General features: G+C 42.7%; 1 protein-coding gene across 1 annotated transcript; it reads left to right on the top strand.

Moving 5' to 3' along the window:
• Positions 1 to 11,694: 11,694 nt before the first annotated feature.
• LOC125535128 (UDP-glucose flavonoid 3-O-glucosyltransferase 7-like) lies at positions 11,695 to 13,468 on the top strand. Its single transcript, XM_048698180.1, has one exon. It carries the CDS (start codon positions 11,755 to 11,757, stop codon positions 13,195 to 13,197), a length of 1,443 nt encoding a protein of 480 aa, XP_048554137.1. The 5' UTR covers positions 11,695 to 11,754; the 3' UTR covers positions 13,198 to 13,468.
• The last annotated feature ends 524 nt before the right edge of the window (positions 13,469 to 13,992 follow it).

Below are 13,992 nucleotides of genomic sequence, written 5' to 3'. Positions count from 1 at the left end.
TTTGTATGGAGCAATCCCTTGCCGGGGTGTTTTGGCAAATCGACATATGATTATAGTTTCGGACTGCCCATTATGTGAGTCAGATTGTGAGAGTATTCGTCATGCTTTCTTTCATTGCCAAAAGGTGCAGGAGATCTGGGCAAAGCTTGGCCTGAGTTCCACTATCAACGAGCTTTGTGAAACTGAGTCGGAAGGAGCGTCGGTCCTGGGCGACCTGCTGTTGATGCCTAACGCCATGGTTCCGTCGCTTCCGGATGTTTGCAGGAAGGAGCTTCTAGCGGTGGCCGTGTGGTATATCTGGTGGGAACGCTGGAGATTCAGCCATGGTGAGGCCATCCAGGAGCCTGCCCGCTCGGCCCAGGCGATTGCAACCTTGACCAAGAATTTTATGAGAGCAAAGAAGCAACGAGCAGGACAGATCCAGAGGCATGGATGGACAAACCCAGCTGAGGGATTCGTCAGCTTAAATGCCGATGCCTCGTTTGATGCTGATAGCGGCACTGGTGGAACAGGTGCTATTATACGTGACTCCGCGGGAGTTTTCATAGCGGCATCCGCGTCACACACTCCGTTCGTCGAGGATGCAGCCACGGCGGAGGCTAGAGTTCTCAAGGACAGGCTAATCCTCGCCAATAATATTGGATGCAACAAGGTGGAGATCTGAGCTGATTGTATGGAGGTGATCGAAATCATGCAACATGGAGGGAATTCCTTGGGTATAGCGGCAGCCATCTATGAGGAATGTACCTTCTTATGTCGTAATTTCATTTATGTTTCTTTCTATCATTGCCCTAGGGAGGCCAATATGGCGGCGGATTTACTGGCTACAAAGTCAGTGCACTCGAGAACTATTTTATGGCAGAACGAGACTCCGGACTTTTTGCTTGATTTACTCTCAAATGATGTAGCCCTTTTCCCACATGAAATATAAACCGCCATGCTGGTTTTTCCTCAAAAAAAACTTCCATGGTCTCCACTCATCCGCAGTCTCCGCTCCTCCCCGTGCATAACCAAAAAATGAAGTTGAAAACTAGGGCCCACAGGTTATAGTGGAGCCCCGACAAATGGGGCCTAGGTCTATTTCAATCACTTTACCATCAATTGCCCTTGACCAAACAGCAATGGTGCCGATTTGCATTTTTTAGCACATGCTTAGTGGAAGTATGACATTTTCGAGTAGTTGAAATTTCTAATGACAAAATTAAGTAGTGTGAGAAAACTATTGAAAATCGGATAAAACAACATTTTTTGGTGCAGAAAAAAGGATTGATATATTAGGGTCACCACTAGCAGCAGACCAAAAACCAAAAACGTTGCTGGAGGAATCACGACCGCCCAATAAACTCCCAGCGGCAGAATGGCCCCCGCTGCAACTGCCACCGGCCACCGAGATGCTATGGAATGCATCCTGATGAGTCCGGCGCCATCACTAGCCTCCCTGCTTCTCCCGATGCCATCCCTCCTTTACTTCCCACCACATATGGGAAGAAGCCGAAGGTCATCTACAGCCAAGAGCTTGCACACCCACGAACCGTTACCACGACCAGTGGGGTAGCGTCACACGATCCCGCCTTCGATTCCAAGGTTCCCCCGCAAGAAGATAAGCTCGTCGGTAAGAGGCCATTAATGAACCAAAAGTGTAGGGGATTGGAACAGTCTTCGAGGGAAGTATTTCAACCCAAATTTATTTATTCGACAAAAGGGGAGCTAAAAAACATTTACATGGCTTAGCAGTTGAGTTTTCAATTCAACCACACATGTATAGGTAACATGCTTGGCACAATATATTAGTAGCAAAGTAATATGATATCAACTAGTGAAACAATAATAGTGATAGTAGCAATAACAAGAATTAAGTCATATCATCACCAATCTCAGAACATAGTGGATGCCGGGCATCAAGCCCTAACAAATCTGACATCAATTATATATGAATGATCATCTAATTCCCATCTACTTCCATGTGCCTACGGGGGAATTACTCACACATGGGAGGAAGCATTATGAGATTGTTGTTGGAGAAGGGTTGGTGATAATGACGACGATGAATTCCCCTCTCCGGAGCCCAAATCAGACTCAAGATCGGATCTATGATGGAAGATCATAGGTGTGGTGGCTCTGTATCGTAAAATGTAGGAATTTCTATGATTTTTATGCAAAATATGGGATTTATAAGCAAAAGAATTGTTGAAACGCGGTGCTTGAGCGGCCCATGCGATCACCCCATGCTGCCAGGGGACCCACATGGTGGTTCTCCTTGAGCACTTCTTTGCTCCTTCGGTCTTCTTATTTTCCAGAAAAATTCCTCAAAATTCCCTAGTTAATTTTGAGCACTTTTATTTCTGCACAAAAATAACACCTTGAATATTATGCTGAAAATAGCATCAGTCCGGGTTAGTTTCATCCAAATCATGCAAATTAGAGGGCAAAATAATGCCAAAAGATCCATTGGCCACCGCGAAGAAGGCAGTGATCAACTGTGCCAACAGCCGCGCCGCCACTGATCCCTCCCATGGCGTCATTGGCTCCTACAACATTGCAAGGGTCTATTGACATCTCCTCATACCGTTGCACGAGGAAGAGTCGATGTCACCCGTTTGCCAAAACTGGCGGCATGGCCAACATGTTAGGTGAAATGACTGGGAGGTAAAAAACATTTTTCAGTTTTTCATGGATTTTCATGGCCTTTTTCATTTTGTATGCAGTTTTGATGTGATGTGTGCGTATTTTCTTCAAATTTAAGGTATGTGGTGTGGATGATAAACTTTTTTTCAACAAATTGTATTGTATCAGAATTTCCATCACAAGATTTTGTATCTCAAGAATATGCTTCCCAAGAAGAGCACCTTCTGGACATGGGATAGGATGCCTTTTTTTATGCAACTCCAAAGTGGAGAGGAGCAAATTACACTACGAAATAAGAAAAGCTGTTGTGTGAAGCACGAAAGAAAATTAGTCTTGGACCGATCATTGGTTGTGAGGAACCAATTTCAAGTTATTGGAAATATATCTGAGCACTTCATTAGATGCAACACTAGTGATATGTATCAATTGGAAGTTTCTTCTAATATTGAAGGAAAACAATACTGGTGGATTGCTAAAGAGGTTGGCACGCTTGGTACAAGCTGACCGTCTCAACCCGAGTGGTACAAATGCTGGATATAAGGTGATTGTTTGTTTGCAATTATCAATTATTTCTTCATTTCTTGAATGCATTTGTGACTAATTTATTATCTCACTTGTGGTATGTACTTCAACATTGCTCAATAATTGTCTTAGGGTCGACGAAAATGCATGGAAAGACGGTCAAAGAAAGGCAAGGGATTCAATTAGCTACATGGTTGGGCAGTGATTGGAAATGAGGAGAAGTGGAAGAACGGAGAAAACAATGAAATTTCAAATAAGGAGATTCAAAACAAGCTGACATCGATGATGATGCATCAAGTGTCAAGGATGGAGAAGAAGCCCCACTCCCAATTCCATTGCTTACAAGAGGCCCGATGGGATGAAGAGAGCAAGGAAAAGCGGAAGAAACACTGAATGCATGTGCTTCAAGTGATTAGCCTTTTGGAGATCATGCTCCATAAAGAGTATAGTAGTATCTGCGAAAAGAAGGATAGAGTGACCACCATCCGCCAAGTGTGCCTCCACTCCAACAATTTGGCTGACAATGATTGGGAACTAGTTGATGGGTCTTCAAATACAACTTAAGACCCAAATTCTAATGGAAGTATGTGATATATTTCAGTCTATATGAAAATCTTGTAATGATATTGCCTTCAACAATCAAAGATCTACCAGTTTCTTGTTAGTTATTTGCTTGGCAACACACTAGATGTGTGCGTGGTCCTTTAGACGCGACATTCTCATGTTTGTAGGTGTAGCCATTCGAAGATTGTACCGTAGGGTTTGTTCAGATGATTTGGATTGTGGTCGAGTATTGGGATTGGTGTTGTGTAAGTGTATCACGTAATCTCTATCATAACAAGACAAGGAACCGTCAATCTCGTGGGCTCTATTTCTTTAGAACACATTACAGACGCAGGTGCTCATATATACGTGTATATACTCATCCATATGAACACATATATGCATACCTTATCCCTCTGGGCACTTTCGAGAGACTAAGCTGGCATATCATCTTCGTAGTCGACGGGAACGTCTCCTCCCACTAAACATGCATCGCCGAAAATTCTAAAATAAATCCAGGAATAATGTGAGCATCATGATTTGAACTCTAATGGGTTGGGGATACCACTGTTCTCCTAACCATCCAACCACATGTTAGTTCGCATGGGCTCAATTTTTGCCGTGTGCAAGACATGTAACTATGAAATAAATTAATACTATGTTCAACGGTAGATGCAGAGGCTAGGGGACTTCATCCTTTCTGGAAAGAAGTGTTTTCCAATATATTGCAGCGGGTATTTTGGGCTTATTAAACTTCTGACATCTGAGTTCATGTTTTTTTTTGCAGGAGAAAATTTTAATATATTCATCATCTATCATGGTAGTATAGCAAAATCAGAAGTAACAAAAATTTCATCTAGGTCCGTGGACCACCTAGCGACAACTAATATATTTCTTGGTCCATGTGATTATGCAAAATGATATTTTTTGTATTAAATGAATATAACATTTATATTCGTGATTATATCTACCCATGTCCCACTTGCACCGTCCATAGACCCCTATCATTGTCAGTTGTGACTTGGAGATTGGAACGGTGAGTTGCGTTCGGACGAACAGTGAGACGGAAAATCTTGAAGCGAGTTGTGTATTCTTCCACTCACGTGTTTTTGACTTCCATTTTTTTCCTTGTCTAGTTATGTACTCCTTCTGTAAACTAATATTAGAGTGTTTAGATCACTACTATGAAGGGAGTACAAGATTGAAGGCTCTTGTATTGTTCATAAAAGTCACATGCATACAACTTCATCACTGAGTTGTGACTTGGACGTGCGAATGGTGACTTGCGTTCGGTCAAAGTGAGCCAGAAAATCTTCGAACGGGTTGTGCATTCTTCCACTCATGTGTTTTTGTCTACTGATGTTTTTCCTTTTCTAGTTATGTGGAAGATTGACTGTTCTGTATTTTTTAAACTGGTTCTGTGTTTTTTTCTCGCAGCGCTTGACTAATGCGCAAAGTTTTAAATAGCGCGCTAAGCATCTTAGCGGCGGACCTCTTTCAAATGCTATAGCGTGCTATAGCGGAGCTATAGCGCGCTATTTAAAATGTTTGTTCATTTGCTTGGACAAAACTCTCTTAGCGCAAGACCTTTTGTAAACGCTATAGCGTGCTATAGCGGAGCTATAGCGGGCTATTTAAAACAGTGTTAATGCGTGGTTGGGCCCAGTCGGAGAAAAAAAATGCGTGGTTGGGCCAGTGTCTCTTTCCTTCATTTTCCATGTATCTAAAGAAAAGTAAGCAATGGCTGTTAAATACTGCAATACGTACCATTTAGAAAATTTGATCCCAGGTTGGATATGGGATATTTTATATTGAGATCCATGCAACTGTCACATGCACATGTTTGGTCTATCAAGGAAGAGGAATAATGTTCGCAAGATATTAGCTCCCGATGGCATAGCATCACCCCATGGGGCTGGATGTGGAATCTTCTTTCTAGCCTCGGCAGCAGCACCTACTTATGGTCGCTTGGAGCATCTATGACCGGACGTAGAAAAGACCGCCCTTGAACGTGTGTGAACGCGCCAGCGCTCTCAAATATTTGATTCTACAACTGGACATGCAACATAAATCTAGTAAAAATTCTCGGCGGTACTCGTCCCCTCCAAGTCTTTGTTTCGGTCCACGTCCATGTCCAGCTGCCATGGGACCCACGAAGTGAACGTTTGGTCACCGGCAAGATAGAGTAGGCGATGGGACACCGTCCAGCCTACTATGGACCCGAGGCGCCACCGTCTCCCATGGCCTACTCTTCCTCGTAGGAGCCCTTGGACTCGACGTGGCCAGGCGGTCAAGCTCGGCAGCGTGCGACATCGCCTCCGTGTCCTCCCGTGCCTTGTTTATTGCACAACGGGTATGCTTAGCGTCTGCAGTATGCTTGCCGTTGGGCCCAATGGTAATCGCTAAATAGCGCTAAGTGGCCAGACTATATAGCGCTGCGGTCACGGAGAAGTAGTCCGAGATAGCTTTGCACGACGGCGCCGACGAACTTCGAGGCAGGGACAGACGGCTCGGGCAACGGGGAAGATTGGCTCGTCGACGTAGTTCGAGGCAGCGGACCGCGACCTCGCCGGTGGCGACGGACGACTCCACAACGTTGGCGACGGCGAGACAGAGGGTAGAAAGGTGGGGCAATGGGATCTAACTTTTGTGGGTGGGGGTGCAGTGGTAAGGGCATGTATAACAGTGGCGGGCGCAGGGCAGAGCCCGCCACGCAGTAGATGCGCGGTAGGCAGCAATGTGACCAAATATAGTTGTGGCGGGCGACAGCAAGAACCCACCACCTGCGCTGTGAAAAGATTTGAATTTTTTTGGCGCATGGGTACCAAAATATAGTTGTGGGAAATAATAGCTGCCCACCACAGCTACACAAGGTAACTGTCGCGGGCCCGCAACCTCACCCGCCACAACTGCTTGTCACCCGTGAAGGAATTAGAAATTGCATAGATGTGGCGGGTCTCCAGTCGTGCCCGCCACTGTTACCTGTGTAGCCGTGGCGAGCAACTTTTAGCACCCCCCACTGCTTGTTCCCAAAAATAGCTGTGGCGGGTGCCCTGCCTCGCCCACCATTCATTTAGGTTCACCTATAAGCCATTTCCTAGTAGTGTTAGCAATATTAAAACATTCATATCTTTTAAACCGTAAGTTTGTATTTAAATAATTTATATATTTGAACCTCTTGATGCCAAGACCTTTAAAACTCCGATCTTGGATACATTTGAAACACAATTAAATTTCAACATTTCGCATTTCGTATGTGGAACTAACATATTCCAATTAAAAATGTGAAACAAGCCAATTACATATTACCCCTTTGTTTGTTTGTTTTTGTGGGCCGGGTTCTTTTTTTAGTCGAGTCATTTTTTTCCTTCTGTGTATGTTGAACATTATGTGTTCGTGTATGTAATTGAGCCCATAGGTATTATATTGTGTGTATATAAATTATAATAAAGTGCAAAAATTGCATTCTTTTATATTTATTTTTGCATGTATGAAAAGTGCACTTTCTTTAATAGTTGTGTGGCAAAATTTTCTCATCATTTGTTCTAAGTTTTCATTTTTTTCTTTATTGTTTGAGGGCAACATTTGTGCCACTTATTCAGTCTTCGTCAGAATACTCTATGTTTGCATCCATAGTGTATGTTATGCTTATTCTTGTACGTTATGAAAAATGCACATTTTCTATCCTAATTGTGTGCCAGTTATCATTTGTTTCACTAATGTTTTTCATCTTTTATCTTCTTGAAGAGTAATACCAAAAAAACTAATTTATTTCCAATTAGAGAACTTGATTTTTTACTTTATTCTTTCTTTCTATGTTGTTTCTGTCTTTTTAGTCCTTTTTTTCTCTATGTATGTGTCAATATTGTGTGTGGGTGTGTGTTTTTCTGTCTACAAATAAATATTATACAATATGTATGTAAATTATACCAGTGTGAAAATTGCACTACTATATATTTATTCTTTCATTTATAAAAAGTGCACTTTTGTAAGAATTGTATGGAATTTTTTGTCGTCATTTGTTTTAAGTTTGTATTTAACGTTTTCTTATTAAAGGAAGGGTTGTATAAATGCAAGTAATTTATTATTTTGTACAAAACATTATTTTTGCAAGAAAAATAAATCCAGTATATGTATGCTTATTCCTGCATATAATAAAAAGTGCACTTCCTGATTTAATTGTGTGCAAGTTTTGTCATTATTATTTTTTCTTTTTTTCTTTTGGGTAAGACCAATGCCACTAATTCCTTCTTCCTTACAAACTCCATTTCTTTATTACTTACTCTTTGTTTCTATTTTAGCCGGGTTTTCTTTTTATTTGTGTCTATGCGTGGATATTGTGGGGGTGGGGGTGGGGGGTTAACTGAACGTCTAAATATTTTACAAAATGTATGTATGTGAATTGTACTAGTGTGTGAAAATTGCATTATTGTATATAAATTCCTACATTTATAGACAGTGTAATTGCTACAAGAATTGTGTGGCAAATAATTGTCATCTCACTTTAATAGATTAATTTAGTTAGCATTTCATGTCCCCAAAAATAAATTAGCATTTCGCATATCTACCAATTTCAGTGCAGTTTCTCATTTCTATAGATATGACTAATGCATGAGCATGTGGCCATAGTAGTCAAGCACCTGACAATACATTCATTCATGGGACTGTTTTTATTCTTTTTTTACAATACATTGATGGGAACAGTTGACAGGGTTTTACTACCTCTGTCTGGGTTTATTAGTCTTCATAGTTTGAGTCAAATTGGACCATATATTTGGCTGGGAAAATATAAGTAATATATAGCTAAACTAGTACCATTGCAAAGTACTTTCAATAAAGTTCTAACAATTTTTTGTGACATATCACTTATATTTTGCTAGTCGAATATATGGTTAAAATTTAACACAAAATACAAAGGGTACTAATAAACCCAGTCAGAGGTAGTACTTAGCTTTAAGTGCTCCATTTCTGTTGCTTCACGCGACCATTTTTTCTTGGGCCATAAGTTATGGTTCAAACAATATATGAATCATCTATTGATTGATTTGCTGGCTATTTCTGTCAACGAGCCGATCTTGCCAAAAATTAACAAGGCTAGGCGTTTCTTTTTATTGAATTTTTATAATGTGCGTCTAAACTAGCTGTTAGAGTGAAATCTCATTGATAGGAAAAAAGTGACTAATACATATAAAAAATCATGGGCAGACCCTTAATTACCGTCATACACCGGCAAAATGTTAGGTCGGACGGTGATGGATGTGTGGGGTTTATGCACTACGCATTGTGTTGCACCTAGCTTTGGCTTTGCTATCTAGCTTACCGGTAATAGTAATCCCATAAAGTCTCATGTCTTCTGATTATCCGTTTACTTTCTAGTTTGTAGTTTAGTTTTAAGATACATTCTTGGTTAGTTGTTTTTGTAAAAGCCGATAATGAATAGCATATTTATATGTTTGCACTTGGCAGCGAATGCAGTTAGGACCCATGACAAGTCTAGTTCCAGGAAAGGGGCAAAACTCAACATTTGCTCAAGGGGTTCTATTAACCTTTGGATATCACTCTCATCGAAAGATACTATAGTGTCCGTGCGCTTGCAATCATTAGGCGTTTGAACCGATAACTGGTTTGGGTTTAGGGTCGTACCTAGATGATTGGGGGGGGGGGGGTGATTGTAGTCATTTTTGAACTAATAGAATGATCCATGCAGTGGCGGATCTAGGATTCGAGCATTGTGGGAGCAACCGTGGGCAACATTACAAGCGTTAAGAATTTGCTTATTGTCGATCACATTACAAATAGTTAATAAAGTTTGGTGCATCATAATTTGGCATATTGGTACAAATTTTAACAAAAAAGCAATCCAAATAGTTCAAACAAAAATTACACTGTAGCTACGTGATCGCGCCACGCGGTAACGCATGACCTCGCACCGTCCGCCGCCGCCGAACTCCATGCGTGACCTCACTGAGCTTGTACTATGTTGTTCCGTGCTTGCTCAATCGCTCATGTTGGCTCACCGCCAGTGTTGTCGTGCGTTCACGACCTATCTTTTTTTAGATTGTTTATGATCTACTCCTTCCGTTTCAAAATATTTGAAGTTTTTTCCTAAGTCAAAATTCTTTAAGTTTGACCAATTTTATCTGAAAATTTGCTAATTCTACCAATATGAAATATTTTGATGAATCTAGTGAAGCTAATTTGGTGTTGTGGCAGTCAGTGTATTTTTCTAGAAATTTTGTTGAACTTAATTTTTTTATCTTAGGCCAAACCCAGAACTTTAAATATTTTGGAAGGAAGGGAGCAACTGTTTTTTAGGTGAAGAGAGGGAGTAACTTTTTTGAGGAGAAAGAGTGGGAGTAACTAGTTGTAGTCCTCGTGGCTTTGTTTACTATTATGATGTAGGCTGAAGTACACACAGAAAGTGGAGTGGGCCGGACGCTAATTATCTCCGAATGATGTTCGGCTAAGTCCTGGTTCTATATGTATCTGGTTATTATTAGCCTAGTACAAGATTAGATAATGGACATACATATGTACTGGTAAAATTTTGTTTGCAAAATGTTCATGGGGGCCATGGCCCCCATGCTGGATCCGCCCATGGATCCACGTAATATGCGCAACACTTGATAAGCTTTTTAAATCAAATTTTTAGATGAGAATACTTGTGAAGAAGTCATGAAGTAATATTTTAAATTATATGTACCACTTAATCTCTACAATCAATTATGATTTTAGCTCCATATGATTGTACAGAACTTCATATAATTGTAGAATTATTTATGACTTTAAGTTAAGTGTATCTGTACTTCTGTAGATGGATGATTGTAAACTTGTGGACAAATCAGTAGTCCGAGTGTACATTGAGTGACTTGTACTGAACTACAGATAGTTAAGTCAATGTCACTTGTGTAGGAGGTAAGAAAAGTCATGTGCATATATCTCGTGGTTTGTCGGCGACGTCTTCGGTGACATGATAAATCTTGGCCATGGTAAAGCATTTTTCCTCTCATGTGTTTTGACGTATGGTTCCTCTTTGTCCTATATGTGGAAGATACTCCCTCTATGGTTGAATGGTCATATGTATGTGGAATCTTCCGTGTTTTCCGTCGAATGGTCTGGCAATTTCTGTTTTCCGTTGAAACTTGTGGAATGTATGTGGAATCTTCTGAAGTATACCGTTGAATGGTCATCAGAGCTATACCGTTGAATGGCCATTTCTGTTTGAATGGTGATGGTGATAAGAGCAATTATACCGTTCAAATAAGTTGTCTGCAGTGTATATAATGTCACCCTCAAAGTAGTTCAGTTAATTTGAAAATTCTTGTATGGGAATGGTCATCAGAGCTATACCGTTGAATGGCCATTTCTGTTTGAATGGTGATGGTGATAAGAGCAATTATACCGTTCAAATAAGTTGTCTGCAGTGTATATAATGTCACCCTCAAAGTAGTTCAGTTAATTTGAAAATTCTTGTATGGGAATGGTCATCAGAGCTATACCGTTGAATGGCCATTTCTGTTTGAATGGTGATGGTGATAAGAGCAATTATACCGTTCAAATAAGTTGTCTGCAGTGTATATAATGTCACCCTCAAAGTAGTTCAGTTAATTTGAAAATTCTTGTATGGGAATGGTCATCAGAGCTATACCGTTGAATGGCCATTTCTGTTTGAATGGTGATGGTGATAAGAGCAATTATACCGTTCAAATAAGTTGTCTGCAGTGTATATAATGTCACCCTCAAAGTAGTTCAGTTAATTTGAAAATTCTTGTATGGGAATGGTCATCAGAGCTATACCGTTGAATGGCCATTTCTGTTTGAATGGTGATGGTGATAAGAGCAATTATACCGTTCAAATAAGTTGTCTGCAGTGTATATAATGTCACCCTCAAAGTAGTTCAGTTAATTTGAAAATTCTTGTATGGGGCTTGTCACTGTACAGTTGGTTGAAAAATCAGAGAACAGCGAACAGCTTGTCGGCTTACAAATAGGCCAAATGCTCGTCCTGGCTGAGCCACCCATAGCACAGCCTTCTGCTCCTAGTAGGAAATTAAAGAAATAAAGATGGCTTCTTCTACCACTAGCAAAGGCAGCAAGACTCTGCGTGTCCTGCTCTTGCCCCACTTTGCGACTGGCCACATCCACCCCTTCACCGAGCTTGCCGTTAGCCTCGCCGCGTCTAGCCCGCCAAACGCCGCCGTAGAAGCCATCATCGCAGTCACGCCGGCGAACGTTCCAATCGTCCAGTCCTTGCTGGAGCGCCATAGCGCAGCAGCTGTCAAGATAGTTACCTATCCGTTCCCAACGGTGGAGGGCCTGCCCAAGGGTGTCGAGAACCTTGGGAAGGCGGCCACTCAGGCGGACTCTATGCGCATCAACATCGCCGCCTCGAGCGAACCCCTGATGCGCCCCGCGCACGAGACGCTCGTCCGGGCGCACTCTCCAGACGCCATCTTCACCGACATGCTCTTCACCTGGAGCGTCGACATCGCCGACGAGCTCGACGTGCCATGTGTCGCGTTCCATGTCACTGGCGCCTTCACGATGCTCGCCATGCGCCACCTCATGATGGACGACGCCGCGATCAACGGAGAGGACATGGTGACGGCCCCTCCGTTCCCGACCCCTCAAATACGGATCCCGAGGACCGAGCTGCCCGACTTATCGATATTTCGATATGTCTTCGGCAAGGTTCATTCCATGCAAGCTGCCTGCTTCGGCCTCGCCGTCAACACATTCTCAGGCCTGGAACAGCAGTACTGCGACATGTACATGCGCCAAGGGTACGTGCAGCGCTCCTACTTTGTAGGGCCACAACTGCAATCCTCTCACAGCCCCACGGATGCTGCTGCTGACTCAAAGTCACAGTACATCCGTTGGCTTGACACAAAGTCGGACCATTCGGTCGCGTACGTGTCCTTTGGCTCGTGCGCCCTCGTGTCGGAAGCTCAGCTGGACCAACTTGCTCTTGGGTTGGAGGCCTCGGGGAAGTCGTTTTTGTGGGTGGTCAGGGCGGCCGAGAAGTGGACTCCGCCCAAAGGGTGGGAGAAGCGTGTCGAGGACCGGGGGCTCATCATCACATCCTGGGCTCCACAAACTGCCATACTTGCGCACCCCGCAGTGGGCGTGTTTCTGACGCACTGTGGGTGGAACTCCGTCCTAGAGGCGGTGGCCGCCGGCGTGCCTATGCTCACATGGCCAAAGGTGCACGACCAGTTCGTCAACGAGAGGCTAATCGCAGATGTGCTAGGTATCGGGGACCGACTGTGGCCGCATGGCGCTGGCTTACGGAGCGAGGATTACGAGAAACATGAGGTGATCCCGGCCGACGATGTGGCCCGGGCATTGCTCACATTCATGCATCCTGGAGGACCTGGGGACGTTATGAGGACAAGGGTAATGGACCTCGCCTCAAAGTCTCATGCCGCCATCGCAGGAGGCTCCTCGCACCAAGATTTGCACCGCCTCGTCAACGATCTCATGGCAGCAAAGGGGGGACGGAGCTAGCTAGCTTGCTAGCTGCCATGCATGAGTTGAGGGGACGGAGCTAGCTAGCTTGCTAGCTGCCATGCATGAGTTGAACTCATCGCACCTAAGTACATCATTATGTGGCCTTCAGTCTATTCCATATATTTTTCCCTGTTGCAATCCACGACGTACGTATGTTTCCGTGTAGTATTTGTTTTGACATTCAGTCTTTTGCACTCGTCTGTTTTTTTTCTCAAAAAATAAAATAAAATCTCTTCAGCCCTGTATTGCAAATTTATGGGCCTGTCCACGTGTTACTCTTGCAGCTAGCTACATGACACATTCCATGCAGTGCTGAGAGAATTGGTTACACTATATTTCAAATAAAATTTGACAGTATTCGGTTTAATAATACTAGAAATAATATTGAAAATACAGATTCTTTGATATATTTATCTAATTATTGAGGTGGACATTTTTATTTCCATGTTAAGGTGTTTTTCTTTTCATGTTGTGGTGACATGTGTGCATGTTAAAAGAAAAAGAATGGTGGAACGGAGACCTATTTATTACTTATTATTATATAGGATATCCATACATATTTGCATGGTAAGGTGAATCTTATTGACGGGGGAGGTCGGACTGTAGCCGTGCAGATGTGGTGATTGGGTGGTGGATCCAGGGATCCAGCATCCAGATCTTAGGTGGCTCGAAATCACAACCACAAGCCTGCAACTATGTTGTTACGGAAGTACTTCGCGGACGACGTTTCGCTGAACGACACATGCACGACAGGTAATCCCACCGCATGCTGCTGTCTAGACTAGCAAATGG

The sequence above is a fragment of the Triticum urartu genome, chromosome 2 (genome assembly GCF_003073215.2).
Source record: "Triticum urartu cultivar G1812 chromosome 2, Tu2.1, whole genome shotgun sequence".
Classification (NCBI taxonomy): domain Eukaryota; kingdom Viridiplantae; phylum Streptophyta; class Magnoliopsida; order Poales; family Poaceae; genus Triticum; species Triticum urartu.
Note: the sequence above shows the minus strand (reverse complement) of the source record. Positions and strands in the feature narration are given on the sequence as shown.

What these genes read in the sequence shown, in the direction of transcription:
- LOC125535128 (XM_048698180.1), top strand. Translation starts at nt 11,755, where the DNA reads ATGGCTTCTTCTACCACTAGCAAAGGCAGCAAGACTCTGCGTGTCCTG.